The sequence below is a fragment of the Zingiber officinale genome, chromosome 7A (genome assembly GCF_018446385.1).
Source record: "Zingiber officinale cultivar Zhangliang chromosome 7A, Zo_v1.1, whole genome shotgun sequence".
Taxonomy (NCBI): Eukaryota; Viridiplantae; Streptophyta; class Magnoliopsida; order Zingiberales; family Zingiberaceae; genus Zingiber; species Zingiber officinale.
This window is the reverse complement of record NC_055998.1, coordinates 139,242,785-139,265,276: the sequence shown is the minus strand read 5'-3', so window position 1 is coordinate 139,265,276 and position 22,492 is coordinate 139,242,785. Positions and strand designations below refer to the sequence as shown.

The following is a 22,492-nucleotide window of genomic DNA, read 5'->3' as shown; positions in this document are numbered from 1 at the left end:
ATTATTATTTTTTTATTTTAACTTTTATTTATTAAGATGATTTTTCTATTTGCTCTCCCTGGATCATAGCCTCGATATGGTCTATTAAGATAATGTATTTGATCCTTGGGGACTCAATATTGACCAAGTCCACTTTGATTAATTAAGTTGGACTTAGGTACCCATGCTTGGACTATTTTACCATTCGGTCTGTTCACTAAAGATAAATAAGATCGAAATTTCCTTTTTGCTTTGAATCCTAGTCCGGATCGATTGTAAACGGCTTTCTGTTTTTCAAGAATCAAGTCAAAATTCTTAGAACCCAGTGTAAACCGTTCCAATGCAATTTTCAACTCCTTGACTTGACTTTTTAGGATGGAATTCTCTTCCTCAAGTTTTTGGACTTGAGTTGAGGTTCCAGTCTGAACTGGGTCAGTCAAGGATTCGGTATTAGTCACTTCTTTAAGGGATGTTACCTCCTTGAGAAGCGACTTGATCCGAACATTGGACTTAGCTACTTTACGTATTAAATAATTAATTAAATTGTATAAACGACATTTACTTATAGAGGGGTTTGGCCCTTTGGAAACGGATGCGGATCCGTGGTTTCTCTCGGACTCAGCTTCCAATTCGTCCTTGCTTCCGGACTTGTTGGTGTAGTCCTGGGCCGTCAACGCAAGAAAGCTTGCCTGCTTAAGTTCTTCGTCGTCGGATTCATTGGAAGAAGACTCGTCTCACGTCGCCTTCAGGGCCTTCTTCCTTCTTGGTTTTTTTGGATCCTTCTGGTTCGGGCAGTTCGTCTTGATGTACCCCTTCTGATTGCACCCGTATCATGTCACCTCGAACTTTACCTTTGCTTGGGCCTCCTTGGATTGCATTGCCTTTTTGAGGTCCTTCTTGTTGAAGCCTTTCTTTTTCTTGTAGAGCTTCCTCACCAGGTTGACGAGTTCGGCTGTGAGTTCATTGTCGTCGTTGTCCGAATTCGGTTCTTCTTCTAACTCTGGTTCAGTTCTGTACTTTGATTTTGACTCGCATGCTTTTCCTGTACCTGCAATCAAAGCCAAACCTTTCTCGGCCGGACGTGAGTTAATCTGCTCATGAAGTTCAAACTCAGCAAACAATTCATCTAATTTAATAATAGAAAGGTCCTTAAGACCTTGTAGGCATCTACCATGGATGCCCACAAGGTATTCCTCGGAAAGACGTTTAAGGAATACCTGATTACATCCCTGTTGTCTACATTTTGCCCGATCGCATGTAGCCCGTTGAGTAGATCTTGTATCCGGGCGTGGAGTTGGGTAGCCGTCTCACCTTTCTGTAATTTAATATTATATAACTTATTAAATATTAAGTCTCTTTTTTTTACCTTGGTGTCGGATGTTCCTTCATGAAGCTCGATAAGCTTCTCCCACAATTCCTTGGCGTTGGAGAAAGGGCCGACGCAATTGAGCTCCTCTTTTATTAGTCCACACTGGAGGGTGCAAGTTGCTCTGGCATTTGCTTCCACCTTCTTGATTAATGTTGGATCCCAGTGTTCGCAGGGTGTTGGTTTGCCGTCTCCGTCAGTCAGTAGTTCAAATCTAGTCTTGACAATCATCCACATCTCGAACTGGATCTTCAGGAAATTCTCCATTCTGCCCTTCTAGTATCTGAAGTCCTCTTCGGTGAAGAGCGGGGGACAGACAGTGTTGTAGCCTTCTTGTTGGGTCATTTAGAGAATATGCACACAAAGAAAACAAACAAGAAGAATATCCCAGGACTTGATCCTAAATTAATAGTGCGGGATGTATAATAAAGAAAAGCGGACTCGAGTGGTGTTACACCAACTTCGAGCAGAAGTTGATTCGAGCTAAGGAAATAGATTGGAATATAGCAATAATACTAGTTCCAATTGACTCTGAAAAATTAAAAAATATCACGAAAAAATTACTTGATTGGTGGTTGCACCAAATCAAAGCTACATCGTTCTGATACCAATTGTTGGATCGAGATCGCGCTATAGGGGAGGTGAATAGCGCTCGTGGCTTTCACGCGTTTCGGATTCAAAAAAAAAAACTCGACGAGTAAGCAACGGAATAGAAAGAAATAACAAACACACAAAAGGACACCAAGGGTTTTACTTGGTTTGGAGCATAGGGCGACTCATACTCTAAGGCCCACGATCATTGATCGCTTTTCGGTGGGCAACAACTATAAAATCGATAAGAGTACAATAAGTGTTTACAATTAAATGTACTGAAAAGAAAACTTATACCGACAACTAGAGATGAAGAAAACGAAACTTCGGGTTGTCGGGTATTTGCAACAGCACTTCTGGGTCGTCTTGTTAGCAGCACACGAGAGAAGGTCACTTTACAATTGATTATTTTAAGCTGCTGCTCGAACACCCCTTTTATACACTGCTGGAGGCGCCTTGGACGCTTCAAACCTCATCTATGGTGCCTCCAAGCCTCCCGAGTCAGCCGCGTGGATCAGCGCAGAAACCTTCGTCGCTTATCCTGCTTGAGGCGCCTCCATGGCCAGTCTAAGGCGCCTTCAAGCCCTGCTCCAAGGCGCCTCCAGCTCCTCTTCACAGCCAACTTCTGTTTTGCACCCTAGGTGCCTCCAAGCTCTATGGAGGTGCCTCGGATAGTGTTCATCCGAGGCTTAGCTTGTTCCTTTTGTACCTGCAAGACACGTTAGCCCCAAAACAACAACATACCCTGCAAGACAAAGTTAGAACAGATATAAACATGATAAATCAAGTGATCGACAGTCATCGGACTGTCCGAGTCTGACTTTGGATTTTCGACTGGAAACCCTAGGTAGATCCGACGCCTACTGTTCCCTCTGCGGGGAATGCGTCATCACCTACTCCCCTCAGGAGAGATTACCTGATGCCAGTCCGGTCCTCTAGATCGACTGAATTTTCTGCCTAGGGTTACCACCCCCTAGGATTTAGGGTTACCGCCCCCTAGGGTTTTTCTCCACCTAGGGTTACCACTCCCTAGGACCTAAGGTTACCCCCTTTAAGATTTTCCTCCACCTAGGGTTACCACCCCCTAGGACCTAAGGTTGCCGCCTCTTAGGGTTTTCCTCCACCTAGGGTTACCACCCCTTAGGATTTTCCTCCATCTAGGGTTACCACCTCTTATGACCTAGGGTTACCACCCCCTATGACCTAGGGTTACCACCCCCTAGGGTTTTCACCTTGCCTAACAGCAGCTAGGACTTTTGCCTAAGAACACTTAGGACTTTCCTGCAATCTCCATCAGATATGTTAGATCATAAATAAGCTTAACTTTGACTCCTTTGCCATTATCAAAACTTGGGTTCGATCGTCGGATGCTTCTCGCACCAACAACCCTATCCCAGATAAAATCTTATCTTTTACCTGTTGCACAGTCATTGTAACGTGGATAAAGTTTTATCTATGCCCAGACGCCTAGAGCCTTTCCATGTGCCCATAACTTGGCTATAAATACAGCTCTGATCTCAATAATCAGTACAACACTTCTGTATTCAATTTCTTTCACTCTATTCTTCATTTGTTTGTGCGTTCAACGTTCTGTACGAGACTTCTCCGCCTCCGACCTGTGTCAAAGAAGGAGTTGATTATTTAAGCTTCATTTGCCTTGGAGCTTCATTTGCCTTGGATTAGCAACATCCCTGGTTACAAAGCAGATAAATTCTTTTATCTCGTACTTCTTTTATTTATTTTAGATTATTTTAGTAAAGTTTTGTCTTATTCAAAGTTGTAAACTTTAAGAAAGGTATCATTATTTTTTCAGGATATTTCATCCCCTCTTACCGACCGCAAGGAACCAACAAGTGGTATCAGAGCTCAGCCGCTTCTGAAGGACTAACTGCCGATCAAAGCACAGAAGATGATGGCCGGACCAAGCATCTATCCGCTTAAGTTCGAGAGGAAGTTCGCGATTTGGAAAAAGAAGATGGAAGTATTCTTTAAAATGAATTTTGAATTATTAATAATTATGAAGTATGATTTTGTAACACCAAAGGATTAACAAGAGAACGACAAAGAAAAATATCAATGAACGAAAAAGGAGCAAGCCGACTTCGTGGCAAACGACAAGATAGAATTTCATCTGCTGAGCATTTTACCGCCATAGGAAGTTAATCGGATTGAAGCCTACGAGTCAATTATAATATTATTCTCGTCGTTAATTAGTGACGAAATAAGATTTCAGTTGTTAATTAGTGACGAAAATATATATAATTTCATCTTTAAAATAGGGAAAAAAATAAAAAAAATGTTAATTAGGTACATTGCATAACTTAGCGATGGAAATAATATTCCATCGTTAATTAGTGAAGGAATAATATTTCAAGCATTAATTAATGGTGAAATATTATTTTTTATCATTAATTAGCAACGGAAATAATATTCCATCTTTAAAATAGGGAAAAAGTAAAAAAAAAATTAATTATATTCTATAATTTAGTGATAGAAATAATATTTTATTATTAATTAGTGATAAAATAATATTTAATTTTTAATTCCGACGAGAATAATATTCTATCATTAATTAACGATGGAATAATATTTTAGTTGTTAATTAACCACGGAAATAATATTTCGGAGTTAATTAGCGATAGAATAATTAGAATATTATTTTAATTATTAATTAATAATAAAAATATTATTCCGCCGCTATGACTGTCACTAAATCTATCATAAATAAGGTATTTTTTTATTAACATTATTGGTTATTGACTTGGTCTGCTCGTCAAAGTTGTTGGCGTCTCATGAGCGGCAGGATAAAGCATCGCAATTTCCACGGCTCTAATTGCCACAAAAGACAACGACCGATTTATTGGCCACTAGCTGGTGTGTGTGGATGAATTCAATTTTCCATCTTTACGGATGTGATGTAATGATAAAGCACAAAGAAATAATAAAAACATGTTGTAAAAAAATATCATTTTTCATGAACAGGAATAGTCTTCAACATAAGTAGTCTGATGCTATTGCTTTCCATGGAATATTATGGCAGCGGCCTGGAGCACAATAACTACTAATGAAGCCCCGGGACACGGTTCAGTTTTTTATCGAATGGTATAGGTAAATTTACGAAATTATCAAATCACGAGGATGATTTTAAAATTATTAAATTATATATTTATTTTTAATTTTATCCTTATAAGTTGATTGATATTTTGAATCAGTCAAATAAATTTGACTATGTATTTTTTTAATCAAAATCATTTTTAAATAAAATCGGTTGATAGATTAAACGATTTGATATAAAACTAATTTCTATGTGTTCATCTATCTCTTATGATTATATCGATTCTCTCAAACGTCAATTAACATTTGATACATCAGTCGATTTTACCTAAAATTGACTGATTAATCAAATGACCTCGGATTGATATGAAACTAGTTCCTATATATTCCTCTACCTCCTTTGATTATATTCATACCCTCAAACTTCAACTTGACTTAATACAGTGAGAGTAATGATTTTTTGAAAATGAATATATTTGAAAATTTTAATTCGTGTTTAAAAAATATAAAAATCTGGCTGATGGACCAAACGACCTCGGATTGACATGAAACTAGATCCTATGTGTTTGGCTAGTCCTCTTGATTATATCCATGACCTCAAACTTCAATTTGCCCCAATATATTGAGGGTAATGATTTTTTGAACACGAATTAAAATTTTCAAATATATTCATATTCAAAAAATTATTGCTCTCAATATATTGAGTCAAATTGAAGTTTAAGGGCATCGATAGGGCATCGATATAATAAGAAGAGGCAGATAAATACATAGAATTAGTTTCATGTCAATCCGAGGTCATTTGGTTTATCAGTCAGTTTTGCCCAAAATCGATTAATAGATCAAATGACCTCGGATTGATATGAAATAAATTCCTATATATTCGGTTACCTTTCTTGATTATATTCATGCCCTCAAACTTCAATTTGACTCAATATATTGAGAGCAATAAGTTTTTGAAAATGAATATATTTGAAAATTTTAATTCGTGTTTAAAAAATCATTGTTCTCAATAATTGGGTCAAATTGAAGTTTGAGGGCATGGATATAATCAAGAAGACTAGCTGAACACATAGATCTAGTTTCATGTCAATTGGAGGTTGTTTGATCCATCAGTCAATTTTGAATAAAATCGACTGATGGATCAAACGACCTCGGATTGACATGAAACTAGTTCCAATATATTCGTCTATCACTCCCGATTATATTTATGCCCTCAAACGTCAATTTGACTTAATATATTGAGAGCAATAATTTTTTAAACATGAAAATATTTGAAAATTTTAATTCATGTTTAAAAAATCTAGCTGAGGAACCTAACGACCTCGGATTGATATGAAACTAGATCCTATGAGTTCGGCCAGTTCTCCTGATTATATCTCTACCCTTAAATATTAATTTGATCTAATATATTGAGAGCAATGACTTTTTGAATATGAATTAAAATTTTCAAATATATTCGTGTTCAAAAAAATCATTGCTCTCAATATATTGAGTCAAATTGATATTTGAGGGCATGATATAATCAAGAAAACTACCTAAACACATAGGATTTAGTTTTATGTCAATCTGAGATTATTTGTCCATCAACCCGATTTTATCCAAAGTTATCTGATGGACCAAATAATCTCAGATTGACATAAAACTAATTCATATATGTTTATCTATATCTCTTGATTATATCCATGCCCTCAAACCTTAATTTGACTCAATATATTGAGAGTAGTAGGTGGTCGCCGGAGAAGAGTAGCATAGTCAAAGGTCGTAGGAGAGGATTTCGTCGGAGACGAGCACGCCGGATCGGAGATGGTTCACTAGAGATGAGCACTTTTCTATTAGATTCGGTCGGAGCCTGAGAAAGCTCTAGAGAGTTCTGAGGCTGGAGAAGAGGCTAAGGCTAAGGATAGTGCCACCGAAGACACGCAGGGGACTAGCTGGAGAACTTGTGGAGGACTAGCTAGAGAGGACGCCCAGGAGAGGACGGGTCGGAGAGGATGTCGAAGACTAGTATGTTAGAGATGTAAATATCCCATAGTAGTTTTGATGTGATCAACTAAGTCAAGTTAGGTCATGCTATCTTTTAATGTCTTGTGTCTAAGTGTGTAGGAACTCGGGAGCACAAGAAGTAGAGCAAAAGATACAGTTAAAAAGAAGGATGACACGAGAGAGAATCGACAAGCTCGGTATATCCGAGGGACGACGTGCTGTGGAAGCGTACACTTGCGGATGAGAAGAAAGCGCGCGACATTTCCAAGGGACGAGCAGCCGTAGCGGAAAGGTGCTCAAGAAGGTCAGAAAATAAGTTTGGGTGAACTCTATTCCGGATGGCCGAAATCACCCAAGTGAGTGGAGCTGGAGCGGAAGACCTGAACATAAAGTCAACGTGGAGTTGACTATGGTTCGGGCGCCTGGACCGATTTTGTCAACGAGAGGCGCTTTGGCGAGGCACCCTATGCGAAGGCGGTCCGGGCGCCCGAAGCTATTTTAGGTGCCTAGACTAGATAAAATCTTATCTTTCACCCGTTGCAACGTGGATAAAGTTTTATCCACACCTAGATGCCCGAAGCCCTTCCATGCGCCCATAACTTGGCTATAAATATAGCTCTGATGCCAATAGTCAGTACAACACTTCTGTATTTAATTTCTTTCACTCTGTTCTTCGTTTGTTTGTGCGTTCAACGTTCTGTACGAGACTTCTCTGCCTCCGACCTGTGTCAAAGAAGGAGTTGATTATTTGAGCTTCATTTGCCTTGGATTAGCAACATCCCTAGTTGCAAACCAAGTAAATCCTTTTGTCTCGTACTTCTTTTATTTATTTTAGATTATTTTAGTTAAGTTTTGTCTTATTCAAAGTTGTAAATTTTGAGAAAGGTATTATTATTTTTTCAGGATATTTCATCCCCTCTTACCGACCGCAAGGGATCAACAAGTGGTATTAGAGCTCAGCCGCTTTCGAAGGACTAACCGCCGATCAAAGCACAAAAGACGATGGCCGAACCAAGCATCTATCCGCCTAAGTTCGAGAGGGAGTTCGCGATTTGAAAAAAGAAGATAGAATTATTCTTCAAAATGAATTTTGAATTATTAATAATTATGAAGTATCATTTTGTAACGCCGAAGGATTAGTAAGGGAATGACAAAGAAGAATATCAATGAACGAAAAAGGAGCAAGCCGACATCGTGGCAAACGACAAGACAGGATTTCATCTGCTGAGCATTTAACCACCATAGGAAATCAACCGGATCAAAGTCTACTAGTTAGTCATAATATCATTCTCGTCATTAATTAGAGATGAAATAACATTTCAGTTATTAATTAGTGACGAAAATATATATAATTTCATCATTAAAATAAGGAAAAAAGTTTTTAAAAAATGTTAATTAGGTACATTGCATAACTTAGCGATGGAAATAATATTCCATCTTTAATTTGTGAAGGAATAATATTTCAATTATTAATTAACGATGAAATAATATTTTTTTGTCATTAATTAGTAACGGAAATAATATTCCTATCTTTGAAATAGGGAAAAAGTAAAAAAAAAATTGTTAATTATATTGTATCATTTAGTGATAGAAAAAATATTTCATTATTAATTAGTGATAAAATAATATTTAATTATTAATTGCGACGAGAATAATATTCTATCATTAATTAATTAATGATGAAATAATATTTTAGTTGTTAATTAACCACGGAAATAATATTTCGAAGTTAATTAGCAATAGAATAATTAGAATATTATTTTAATTATTAATTAATAATAAAAATATTATTCCGCCGCTAGGACTGTCACTAAATCTATCATAAATTAGGTATTTTTTATTAACATGATTGGTTATTGACTTGGTCTGATCGTCAATGTTGTTGGCGTCTCATGAGCGGCAGGATAAAGCATCGCAATTTCCACGACTCTAATTTCCACAAAAGAAAACGACCGGTTTATCGGTCACTACGACTCTAATTTCCGACTTAACTGCATCATTCATGATTGACTTGGTCTGCTCGTCAATGTTGTTGGCATGACCCTAATTTCCACATAAGAAAACGACCGGTTTATCGGCCACTTGCATGGCAATTTCCACTGAAAAAGAACGATTTAAGATTGACCACTTGCACTTGCTCATTGATGAATGGCACAAACCCTCTTTTCAATTCAGCATAAGTAGACATTGGCATTGTAGCTGCAGAATAACAATCCACCTAATTAGATTATGGCGACGACCTGGAGAAGCACACTCCGGCGTTTCCCTGAGCCAATGCCAGTACTGCATCACCCCCATCTCTGCTACTATCTTCGTTTTGTCTGGCTCATCAGCCTCGCCTTCCTTCTTATGGAGGTAGCTGGAGTAGAAGGGAGAGTGAGCAGCGAGGGATGCTTGCAGAGGGAGAGGGATGCTCTCTTGCTTTTCAAAGCCGCCATCAAAGATCCTTCCGCCCGCTTGTCTTCCTGGCGTGCCCAAGGAGACGACTGCTGCGCTTGGACTGGCGTCGTCTGCCACAACAGAACGGGCAGCGTACGAGTGGCAGAGCTCAACCTTGGAAATCCGAATGTCGACCAATCCAATTGGAAGGAGTACAGTTTGAGGGGTGAGCTGCTGCATCCTTCATTACTGTCTTTATCTCACTTGCAAAGGTTAAATCTCAGTTTCAATGACTTTGAGGCCACCCAAATTCCACCACTCGTTGGTTCTCTTCACAAACTGATGTATCTTGATCTTTACCATTCCAACATCGGTGGAACCTTTCCCCCTCATCTTGGCAACTTAACTAATCTTCGTTCTCTTTTTCTTGGTCTAAATTCTGCCAAAGTTGTCCACAGCCTAGACTGGTTCTCCGGCCTTTCTTCTTTGATTTATCTGGACATGTCTGCTTTGGATCTCAGCGCTGTCTCCCATAATTGGTTTTCAGCAGTCAACATGTTACCCTCCCTACAAGTATTATATTTATATGATTGTAAAATTAATAATATCCCTCTTTCTCTTAGTTTCCATCTCAACCTCACTTCTCTTGTGGATCTTAATCTTGGTTTCAACAACTTCAACTCTTCTTTTCCTAACTGGTTGTGGAATCTCACCAGCCTCTCGTTTCTTGTACTTTTTAACTCTGGAATTCAAGGGACACTGCCTACCGAAATTGGCAACTTAATTGACCTCACATATCTTGATCTTTCTTCGAATTTGCTCTCTGGTCCTTTTCCTGATGTGATTATGAATCTATCAAGCTTATCTACACTATGTCTTTATAATTGTTCACTAAGTGGTCCAATCCCTAGTGAGTTAGGAAATATGACAACGCTAAATAATATTTATCTTCAACATAATTCACTTTCTGGACCAATACCAATTGAGATTTGGAAGCTAGTCAACCTAAATGATCTTGACCTCTCTTCTAATTCGTTTGAGGGTGAAATTACTGAGTTCCACCATTCTAATCTTACTTTTCTAGATCTCTCCTACAACAAAATTAGTGGTACTTTGCCACCAGAATCCCTACAGAATTTGACTACACTATATATTTCGAATAATGCCTTTTCGGGACTACTACCACCCACCTTATTTTGCAATTCTTATAAACTTGAGAACCTAGACATATCAAATAACCAAATACATGGAGAAATTCCTGGATGTTGGCAGGAGAATTCCCTTCTTAAATATATTAATTTGGGAAACAATATGCTCTTTGGAGAAATTCGAAGCTCTCTTGGAAACTTGATTGGACTTGAGCACTTGCACTTGAATAACAATAATCTAAAAGGGTATCTTCCATTATCATTGCAAAATTGTACTCGGCTATTAGTTGTTGATCTTGGTGACAATAAATTCTCTGGGAATATACCTCTATGGATTGGTCAAAGTTGGCAATACTTGCGTATTCTTCAACTACGATCAAATATGTTTAATGGCAATATTGATACACAACTTCGGTATTTAAGAGATCTACAAATTATTGACCTGGCAAATAATAAATTATCTGGGTCAATACCACGTTCCTTTGGAAATTTAAGCACAATGATTTCAACATCAACACCATCACCTTATTTCTTTGAAAAAAGAGTACAACGCAAGGGCATAATTTTGATTTTTTATGAAAACATTATTTTAGTTACAAAAGGAGATCAACTTACCTTTTCATCTATTCTTTATCTTGTGAAGAGTATAGACCTTTCAAACAATTGCTTGACAGATGAGATTCCTAAAGAACTAGGATATCTTGTTGGACTTCAAAATTTGAATTTATCAAGGAACTACTTCAGAGGCAAGATCCCAGACAATATCGGTGGAATGAGTTCAATGGAAACTCTGGATTTGTCCTTCAATAACTTAACAGGGGTTATTCCTCAAAGCTTGTCAAAACTAAATGCTTTGAACCATTTGAACTTATCTTTCAACAACCTATCAGGTAGCATTCCCTCTGGGCATCAACTTCAAACATTAGATGATGTGACCATTTATATCGGCAATCCTTATCTTTGTGGAGACATAATAAACAAGAGTTGTTTTCATGGGAACAACAACAATGCGACAAGCGAAGAGCATACAATGTTGTCGCCAATGTTATCAATCTACTTGAGTAGTGCACTTGGATATTTTGTTGGATTATGGAATGTATTTATCTTTTTACTATTTAAAGAAAAATGGAGATACTCTTACTTTAAGAAGGTGGATAAAATTTATGATAAAGTTTATGTGTCAATCAAGATAAGATTGAATAGAATAATGAATGGTTAGTTTTCTAGAAAAAATAAAGTTAATGATAAATGTAACAATAAATAGTTTTCATATTAGAATTGTGATCAGCTTTTTGTTGTAAGCATGATGGATGTTTGTGATATTTTGCAAATGAAATAATATTATGATTATGAAGTCAATGTAAGCTATGACATAAAGCATAGACTTATGTTATTTCCATTTCATGTCAATTAGTATAAGTCCGCTCAATGTGCCTGTAGCATAGATAAGAATGTGGTCATATATTACTTGTGCAAGATCTAAATGAGGATATAATCATAGATGGGTTGCTTGTACATGGTGTTAAATATCTCCCAATAGCTCACGGAATTATTAATCATTATCTCAACTTTGCAAATTTTAGATAAAAAATAATTTGCAAATAATTATATAATATTTTTTAATATTCATTAATATTTAATTAAGAAATAACACTGAGTAGGGTGAGAATAAAATTGCCAATAAAAATTTACACAATATAATCTTTATTTTAACACTTAATTAAATTTTAATTTAATTTAAAATAAAAATTACATCAGTGTCTAAATAATTACAAATATATCATCTGTTTTTTTTCTTATTCTTTGACATCCAATTTAGTTTTAACTAAAATTTAATTATTATTTTTTTCTTATTCTTTGTCATTCTTAGTTAAAAGCTAATTATGCTCAAGATCTTTTAATCTTTTAGTTAAAAGCTAGTTCAGTAGGTAATTTGTAAACTTTCTTGTAGAAGATTAAATAAAGAACATTTAAAGATAATTACCTCATAACCTTTTCATTATTAAAAAAAATGCATGGACAACAAACTAATTAACTAGTTTATTTAAAAATAATATATATAAAGTACGTAAAATTACGAGTAAAAGGCAAAAATCGATATAGGCAAAAAAAAAAAAAAAGTGAACTAACCATTTGTCAATTTTTTAAATTTTTATATAAACTTTTTTTAAAAAAAAATTTGCATACTTTATATTATGAATACCATATTAATTAAATTATATGATTAATTTGATAGTTATGTCTTATATATAATTCGTTTTAAATTTACTTGATTTTATAAGAGCTGTGTAGTTATAATTTGTGTCTTTTTCCTCTTTTAGCTTTTGATTTTTTTTTCTTCATTTTCACTAATTCATCATGATCTCATAATTTTCATCTATATATTTGTGTTTATCATTTCATCTGGTCTTCCTTGTAGGTTTTCTTTTTATAACACCAAAACTAGGAATAGGAGGAAACAAAGAAATGTTGAGACCATAATTTATCATCAATCTTCATGATCATTGGTTTTTGTCAATTCACCTGTTCACCTGATCAAATTAGTTTAGGTGATTGCATATTTTAAATTTGGGTGCCCTCAAGGTCATTGCAACTTAGATTTAATCTTTGCAAATAAGTTAAAAGACTTTGAAGTTGTATATAGAGTTTGAACAGTGAAAGATCTGCAAGGCAACTACTTGGTTTAGATTGAATTGATTGAAATATCAAAGTTTACTTCTCCCACTATGTAGATGTATTGAACAATAAGTAAAGTTAATGTGAGACAAAACTACAAGTTATATGTCATGGTAACAGAAAGTTATATCAAGTGCCAAGCTCCTGCACTGAATTTGTAATGCTGTAAATTGCAATTGCAAAGATATAACGATTTTCGATTTGAAATGAATGCACTTTGAATTTTTAATCCCAGTGAACTTTAGATTTGAGAGGACTTACAAATTTTGGATCATCTGCAACTTCCAACATCATCTCCTCCTTCACTCTGTTAGTTGATTGACCTCTAAAAAACATGTTAATTTGTTCAATAGCCTGCTACATACACAATCCTGGCAACTATCACTAAGCGTCTTCAAGGACTAACTGACTTCTTCCTCACACAATTAAATTCATCACCAACCTTTATAGAAACCTAAGGAAACAATAACGAGCATATACATATGTTTGTTTAAACTTGATATAATAGAAAATTGATTGATCTTTTCAAACAGTTATCTACAAAAACTCAATACGCATATTTACAAACTATTTTATTTCGTTGTTATTTGGAAAAACAAATGATCAACATATTCAATCTATTTGGAGCGGTGAGTAAAAGAGAGAGTAATAGACTTTATGGAGATACCACTGCTAATTGAGTGAGTGTATCGCATGGTTAAAAAATAAAATAAGAAAAATGATTTGCAAAGTGACAAAATCTTAGAAAAATATTCAGGGATAGATATATAAAGTGATGGACCCATAAAAGTAAAAATGGTGGGCCATAAATTTATATATTAATGAGCTACTAATCATTACTCATAAAATAAATAAAAATGGAGTGACAACATTTGTCACATTCATGACCTAATTTTTCACAGACGATTGATCGATTGACTACACCACTTGCTGATGGATGAATCACAATTTCCACAGAGCGCAACAATTGGATTCTTGCAACCCGAGGGAAATAGACCCATCACTCTTCAACAAAAGTAGCCATAGCCATTGCCATTGCTGTTGCAGGAACTGGAGGAAATATTAATTTTTCAGCAATCTAAGCTAATGCATTTCATGCTTTACAATATTAATTTAACACAAAAAAACTAGGAACAAGAGTAATCAAAGAGATGGTAACTTCACTTACATATTATCACTCTTCATGATCGATCATTGGTTTTTGACTTTGAAATTGTCTACTACATTTTTGCTGGATCATGTAGATTGAACAAAACACTAACAATGAAATATTCAGTTTTAAACTGATAGCTTAATTTCTTAATCAAGCAATTTTTGTACCATTAGTTTTCCTATTTTAAAGATCTAATCTAATAATCTCATAGATCCACTTTAGCATTTTTTTCCTTTCATCTCTATGACACTAGTTTTTTTATACGATGCTCTCTAATGGCCCAAATCTCTTATTCATAGAGTATTGATCATACCACAATCTTTGTTTTCCTTAAAAGGCACAATACAATCATACAAACCTCTAATACTGCTTTCAATTTTAAACCCTTGTTCTAAGATAAACAACTTACCGATAGACAAACTAAAAAGATTTGTGTGCAACAACAGAAGTAATTATTTAACAATTTTCATTCAATTTATCACTAAGAGAGATTGTGTACTCTAGCAACAAACTAGAAATCAAAAGAAAAAAAAATGTCCTTAATTTATAATCACAAGGTGTTCATCCTAGAAAAAAAACTATAGAATTCAAGCATGATAAGCAATTTTAACGACAAACTAGTAGAACTTGTGGTTTGAACTTTCATATTGGCATTGTTTTATGAAGGATGCAGAAAATTGAACCAACAAAATGTCACCCTTGACAGTAAAAACAAAATATGTGAGTGAAAAATTTGCCTTGTGACCATAATTACAAGTAATAATTCACTAAAAATGGCAATTGATGTTTGGAAAAAAATCATAATTATGGGTCCAAATCTGTCTTCTGGGTCTCAATCCTCCTCATTGGTTGTACCACTTAATTAAGTAGAGTCTACAATTTTCGGTAGCCGAGTGGATCCTCCGTCGAGCTTCTAGTATGTGGCATTAGGTTTACCCACGCAAGGGTGGAACCAAAAAAAAAAAATTTGGGAGGGGAGGGGGGGGGCCTGAATTATATTGCATACATAATTTTTTTAATGGTTAAATAAATTAATATATTTAATAATTAAGTTTTACATCAACAACAGTAAAAATGATAAAAGTATATGAAAAAAAATACAATTATAAAACTATTGTTGATTAACACGGATGAAACATTAGTTTTGGATGTGGGCCTGCTGACTGGAGGGACCCAGGACAGTAAATGGAGGGTGAATTTTTTTTCGTTTGTTTGACTTGTCCCATTTGGCTTACTTTGATTGGTCGTTTGTTTATTTTTTTAAAAAAAAAATCTGTTAGTGGAATGATGTCGTTCTACTATAGGATTTTTTTTTATTTTGTTTATGTAAAATGATGTCATTTTACATAAAAAAAAAAAAAACAGGTTGAGTTGCGTCAATGTCATGGGCTAGGCGCGGACAGTTGCTCTTGTTTATGGGGGCTACAAAAACAGCCCCGTAACCCTTATAATACAACTAGTCTACAGTATTATTATTGGGCGACGACCAAATTGGGGGAGGCTGAAGCCTCCCTAGCTCAGCCTCCATGTGCGTCCGCCCCTGCACCCACGTTAGGATAGACTTACGTTATTTCCATTTCATATCAATTAGTTTAAGTCCACGTAATGTGCCCGTTGCATAGATAAGAATGATAAGAATGTGATCATATATATATTACTTGTGCATGCATCTAAATGTGAATATAATCATAGATGGGTTGCTTATACGTGGTGTTAAATCTCTCCCAATAGATCACGGAATCTCAACTTTCAAATTTTAGTTAAAAAATAATTTGCAAATAATTATATAATATTTGTTAATACTCATTAATATTTAATTAAGCAATAACACTGAGTAGGGTAAGATTAAAATTTCCAATAAAAATTTACACTATATTATCTTTATTTTAACACATTAAAATTTAATTTAATTTTAAATAAAAATTACATGGTCTAAATAATTACTGATATATCATCTATTTTTTCTTATTCTTTGACATCCAATTTAATTTTAACTAAATTTTAATTTATTTTTTCTTATTCTTTATCATACTTGGTTATACTGACGATCTTTTAATCTTGTAGTTAAAAGCTAGTTTAGTAGGTAATTTGTAAACCTTCTTGTAAACATGCAAGGTCAACAAATTAATTAACAAGATTATTTTTATATATAAACACACAGCTGATATCCTACGCATCGCATAGTGTGAAGACCCGATTTTGGACATGATGATGGATACTAGTAGACATACCTTTAAAGGTTAATTTAGGTTCAATCCTATAAATCTTAATATCATAAAAAAATTGAACTCAAGCTTATGATTACTTTGTGTCATGTGTCGGTTTTGATCTTAAGGATTTCGAATGTTGGGTCTAGTTATTCATACGTTTCTTCTATACTCTTCATCATGATAATTTAATGATCGAGTCACATGTAGAGCTCTTATCTGTCTGTGATTTCATAGTGGTATACAGTTTTTATCACGTTGGGTGGCTAAAAACTGTTGCTAGACAGTTACCTTAGTCTGTGTATGGATTTACACTGCCTTCGTGTATAAAACCTAGGGGGTCGCACGCATAGCATGTAGAAATAAACAATGACATTGGAAGCTAGTCGAGATCAAGATCAAATATGGATTTATTTGATACAAAGAGAGAAAATTCGAATAGCCATGATCATGATGATTAATGGAGAATTTGAAGTCATCAAAATGTTAATTAATGGAGAAGTTGAAGAGTCATTATAATGAAGGTCATAAATGAAGAATTTATGGAGCCTATAACTCTTCATCTTTTTAATTAATGAAGATTATAAATGATGAATTAATTGAGACCTTAACCCTTCGTATTCCTTGGAGGCTATAAGTAGCCATCCTCGGAAAGATTCAAAGGTGAATTCTTTCTCTCCGAGTCACCCTCGTCAGGTTCTTCTTCGCTTTCTTTTACCGGAAGAGATCGGTAGTACTTCCAAGACTTTGTCGATCCAAGAGGCTAGCACCTAACGGATCGTATCAAGTTCAAGTCTCATAAAGTTTTTGTCCAAAGCCAAAGAAGTTGCTGACTCTGTAAGTGAGCTTTTTGTTTAGAGTATAGCTACGGAATATGTTTATATTTCATTATTTTATATTGCAAGTTCATTTCTTTTTGTTCTAAGATGTACTGTTATGACTCAAGTTAGATATGGTAAAGGAAATTTCCAAAAATATGATAAGATATGATAAGTTATGGCTCTGATGCGGTGGGTAATAATAACTGATATATGACCCTGATGCGGTGGGTAATAATAACCGATATATGACCTCACCCCTTAGAGCAATTACATATAGGAGACTGATCAGTAAAAGGGAATTTCCAAAAACATGATAAGATATGACAAGTTATGACCTTGATGCGGTGGGTAATAATAACCAATATATGACCTCACCCCTTAGAGGAATTACATATAGGGGACTGATCAGTAATACTATGGAAAACAAGATGATTAACAATGCTATGTTTTTGACTAAGTTATGTTTCTGTCATGAATTCTGAATGTTTTGCTAAAAGTATATGTTTTCGTTTAAGTTGTGTTTTTGTCATGTTTCATGAAATATTTTTTCGTCATACATTCTCAATGTTTTGCTATATTTTGTATTATGTCATACTATGTTCGATCGATCCCACTTATTGAGTGTTTTCTCAAGCACTCACCCCCTTACTCCCATCCCCAGATAAAGACGAAGAACAAGTTGAGAAGGAGGAGCAGGAAATGTTTTGGGGCTGGTAATGAAGTCGTGTCCAAGTGGTTCGTCCTTTTAGTTCATGTTATCCTTATTTGTACGCTTTCGCTTTTGGATTGTAAAGATAATATTTTCGTTATATTATTACTGGTTTGGTATGCACTTTATGAGGCTTGTTGTTTTCGAGTATTTATATTCGCAAGCAACGTCGGTGTCACGCGCTTTGGTCACGGGGCGTGACACACAGTGCATCACTGTGCACGTGCACAAGACATCAACGTCGTTTTTTGTTTTTTGTTTTTAATTTTAAATAAAAAAAAGTAATTAAAATATTTTTTACTTTTTACCGGTAAAATTTAAGCTTTTCAATTGGATTATAATATTCAATCTAATTTTTTTAAAAATTTTATCCCTAGGATTCAAACTTCCCAATTGAATTATAGTGTCTAGTTAATAGAATTTTTTTAAAAAAAAAATTTAGACATTTGTGGGATATAGTAATACATTTATAGGGTATTTGTGCATTTTCTTCTTTAGCTTTTGAGAAAAAAAATCTTTTTCATCAACTCATCATGTTAAATTTAAATGTAGTGAAAAATGGAGGTATTTTTACTATACTTATCAAGATAAGACTGAATGGATTAGTGAATAATTATTTTTTTAAAAAAACAATGATCAATGTAGCAATCAGTACCTTTTTATTGTTAGAATTGTGAACTTTCATTGTAAGCATGATATTTTTCCGACAATCAGTATAAGTCTCCGAATGTGTAGGTTACTAAATCCTTGAAAATAGCAAAGAATGAGATTGGAGATTACTTATGGGGACATCTAATCTTTTGCGGTCAATGTGTAGACGGGTTGCTTGTATATGGTGTTAAATTTCTCGCAATAGATGATAAATTTATATATTGATCGTTATCCCAATTTAGCAAACTTACAATTAAAAACTTTTTGAAGGTAAAATAAGTTTTTTTTAAAAAAAATTACTGCTGGTAAACTGCTAAAAGTAATGAAAGCAAATAAAAAACAGAATTATATATTTAATATCCTAGTATTATTTTTGGTGCCATCGATCTCTTATCAAATTGAATAGGTTGATCAAATTTGAGTTGTCTCAATTTGGATTTTCATATTTGATTAATATGTTAATTGACATGAGATAGAAAGTCTAAATGGATCATGGTTGATCAGACACTTGGTGATAAGAAGTCTAAGAGAGAATTGGTAGGTGGGAAGTCCAAGTGGGTCATAGAAGACCGAACACTTTGATTGGAAGTTCAACATTGAGTTGGCACGAGATGGAAAGTCCAAGTTGTCATGGTTGATTGGACACTTGGTAATAGAAAATCCAAACAGATCAAGGAAGACCGAATGTTTGACATGGATGAAATCCTAGCAGGGTGACCGAATACTAGGCGCGTGAAGTCTCGACATGTCAAAGGTGATGATGTTGAGTAAAAAAAAAGTCATGGTAGGGTGAGGTTAACCGGATATAGGCAAAATGAGAATTCGACCTTGAAAAGGCTAAAATAGGACTAACAGTTGATTGCTAAGTAGTAGCAATCGACGAGTAAACCATAAACCTTGAATTATCAAGAGGTTTGAGCAAGCAAAAATGGAATCGGGGTGCTCAGGGTGCTCGGGCTACTCTCAGGGCTAAAAGTCAGTGTTAGACTGAGTAGACACTAGGACCCAACTCCGATCTTCTCCTCAAGCAGGCTTTCTCCCAACTTCTCGTCCCTTGAACACTTCGTGCACGTCTTTTTCATCCACCGGTGCACTCTTCTGCAGCTTTTCATCCCTTGGATGCACCGAGCCAGTTGCCGTTTCTCATGCCTCTCTTCTCGCTCGCCGCATCTTCTGCTCAACTTCTTGTATTCTTAAGTTCCTGCACACTTAGACACATGACATCAAAAGACACAACATCTAACTTATCTCGATTGAACACTTCAAAACCAACCTGGGGTACAGGGTACTTACAGCAATGTCTACTAGAATTGCACAGACATCTCAGCCTGGTGCAGAGGGAGAGAGGTGACAGCCTCTTTCCACTAATGAGGTTAATGATATTTATTATAATGTCGTTGGTGGAACGAAGAAGACCTCCCTCTATAGACTTGGTTCTTAGGCTAAAGTTGTTTTTAACTGGATTAGGGCTCCAGGGTGTAAAATACCGGAAAATAGAGAATAACAATAAGGGAATTTTTCAGAATTTTTGAAAATTTTTCGGAGCTCGTACGGACGAGTTAACGGGGATGAAAACGGGGCCCGGGAAAGCCTGTTTAGGCTACCACATTTAAGCGAGGAAATGTTTATATTTATATTTCTTTTTTCTTTTATTTTCTTTATTTTCTTCGTTTCTTTTCTTCCCCTGCCGAAGCTCTCACGCCCGACGCCTGCCCTAACCGGCGCCTCCTCCTCCTTCTTTTTCTTCTCCTTCCCTTCTATTTCTCTTCTTCCGCCTGATTCTTCTCCTCTTCGTCCTCCACCCGACGGCGCCACCTTGCTCCGCCACCTCGCCTAGCCGCGAGCCGATTCTCCTCTTGCGTTCCGACGCCGCCTCCCTTCTTCCTCCCTGTCTAAGCACCGGCGACGCTCGAGCATAGCCGACGCGGCCGAGACTCCTCTCTGCCCTAGCCGACTTCACCCTCGCCCCTCTCAGCCGATTGTCGGCCGTAACCCACAGTCCGCCTCCGACCATCGCCGACCATCAGGTTCTGTCGAGCCCTAGATTTCCACTGCCAGGTTCTTTCTTCACCCATCGTAGCAACCACTTCAGCTTTGGGTAAGATTGATCTATATAAAAGTTAATTTGAGTATATGGCTTGGAGGTCAATTGTTTCTTACTGCACAACTTCGGCAGTGGGTTTCCCGGATCGCGTGCAGCAGTAGAGTGCTGCTGGTCAGGTACACGAATCGCCAAAGAGGAAGTGATTGACACCGATTTAGGTAAGACGTGGTTGATATCAGATTTGGTTGTAACACCCCAAATTTCCTCAATTAGTGTCCTAAAAGTAATTTAAAAATATTTAAAAATGCCATAGAAATATTCTAGGGATTTTTAGAAATTTTTAGAGTATTTTTATGGAATTTTTGGAGGTCGTTTGGTATTTTTACAAAACGAAGGAAGTTTCGACAAAAAAATGTCCAAGCCGAGAATTGATCCCATGACCTTTGACTCGGTCGAAACCCGATTGACCAGGTGTGCAAACGGATTTTTCTGTTTAGAAAAGGTAGCGAATTTATTTAAGATAGTTAACAGAATATTGGATTATAAAAGGGATAAGTTGTCTTGGATTTGTTTGTTTAGAAAAAATAGCGAATTTATTTAAGATAGTTAACAGAATATTATAAAAGGGATAAGTTGATGTTGGATTTTTTTGTTTAGAAAAAGTAGCAAATTTATTTAAGATAATTAACAGAATATTGGATTATAAAAGGGATAAGTTGATGTTGGATTTATTTGTTTAGAAAAAGTAGCGAATTTATTTAAGATAATTAACAGAATATTGGATTATAAAAGGGATAAGTTGATGTTGGATTTGTCTGTTTAGAAAAGATAGTGAATTTATTTAAGGAGTTAACAGAAAAATTAAGTTATAAAAAGGGATAAGTTGATGCTCTGTTTTCCCGTGACTTAAACCATTCTCTCCTTCTCTTCTACGTACGATGGCGGAGCTCGGGCAGAAAACGAAAGGGAGTTAGGGCATCATCTCCGGCGGCCGGCCAAGGTCCTAGAAGCCCTTTTTGCTCGGTTGTGAGTCCAAGAAGCAAGGTAAGTCGCTACTCACCTGCAGTAAGAGTAGTTCCGAGATTTCATCTTGTGATGTTTCCTGGATTTCTACATGTTAGTGTATGATCTTGTTTTGCTCAAGTTTCCTGAGGAATCGAGTTTTTGAGTCTATGCTCTTGATGGATTTGTTGGATAAGGATGTCCTAGTTCTTCATGGGAAGACTCAATCCCGAGTTGTTCTGGCCATATGAACATTGATGAACGCGATGATTTCCTCACCCTCTGGTGATGATGGTTGGTTATGGTTTGCTACCGTGAACCCTAAAGAAAGAAGGGAAGGATTGGTTCAGTTCAAGCATGTGGAATTGTTAGATTCGGAAGTTAACAGATTTTAGTTTGTGGTTGCTCGTTTCGGATTTTTGTGATGTCTTCTGGATTCTCGTAGGGATTTTTAGGTGTTTAAGATAGCATTGGGTTTTGTTCGGATTCTTTCAATTAGTTTGGAAATCTGGATCAAGAATTTGATAGATAGATTATTAATATGTGAAGTATACTCGAGTTTTAGTAAAATTGAAATGTTTTAGGTTGTGATAAAGTTTATAAGATGACGTTAGAGATTAAAAATTGAAAGAGGATTCGTTTGGACAATATCGCATAATATGTAGTAAAGAGAGAAAACTGATTAGATGTGAAATGATTAAAGGAGATAAGTACGTAATGAGATTAATT

General features: G+C 35.7%; 1 protein-coding gene across 1 annotated transcript; it reads left to right on the top strand.

Annotated features, from left to right (window-relative positions):
* Positions 1 to 9,202: 9,202 nt before the first annotated feature.
* LOC121999776 (receptor-like protein EIX1) lies at positions 9,203 to 11,426 on the top strand. Its single transcript, XM_042554414.1, has 3 exons — positions 9,203 to 9,925; positions 11,144 to 11,320; positions 11,391 to 11,426. Exons 1-3 carry the CDS (start codon positions 9,203 to 9,205, stop codon positions 11,424 to 11,426), a joined length of 936 nt encoding a protein of 311 aa, XP_042410348.1.
* Positions 11,427 to 22,492: the final 11,066 nt, after the last annotated feature.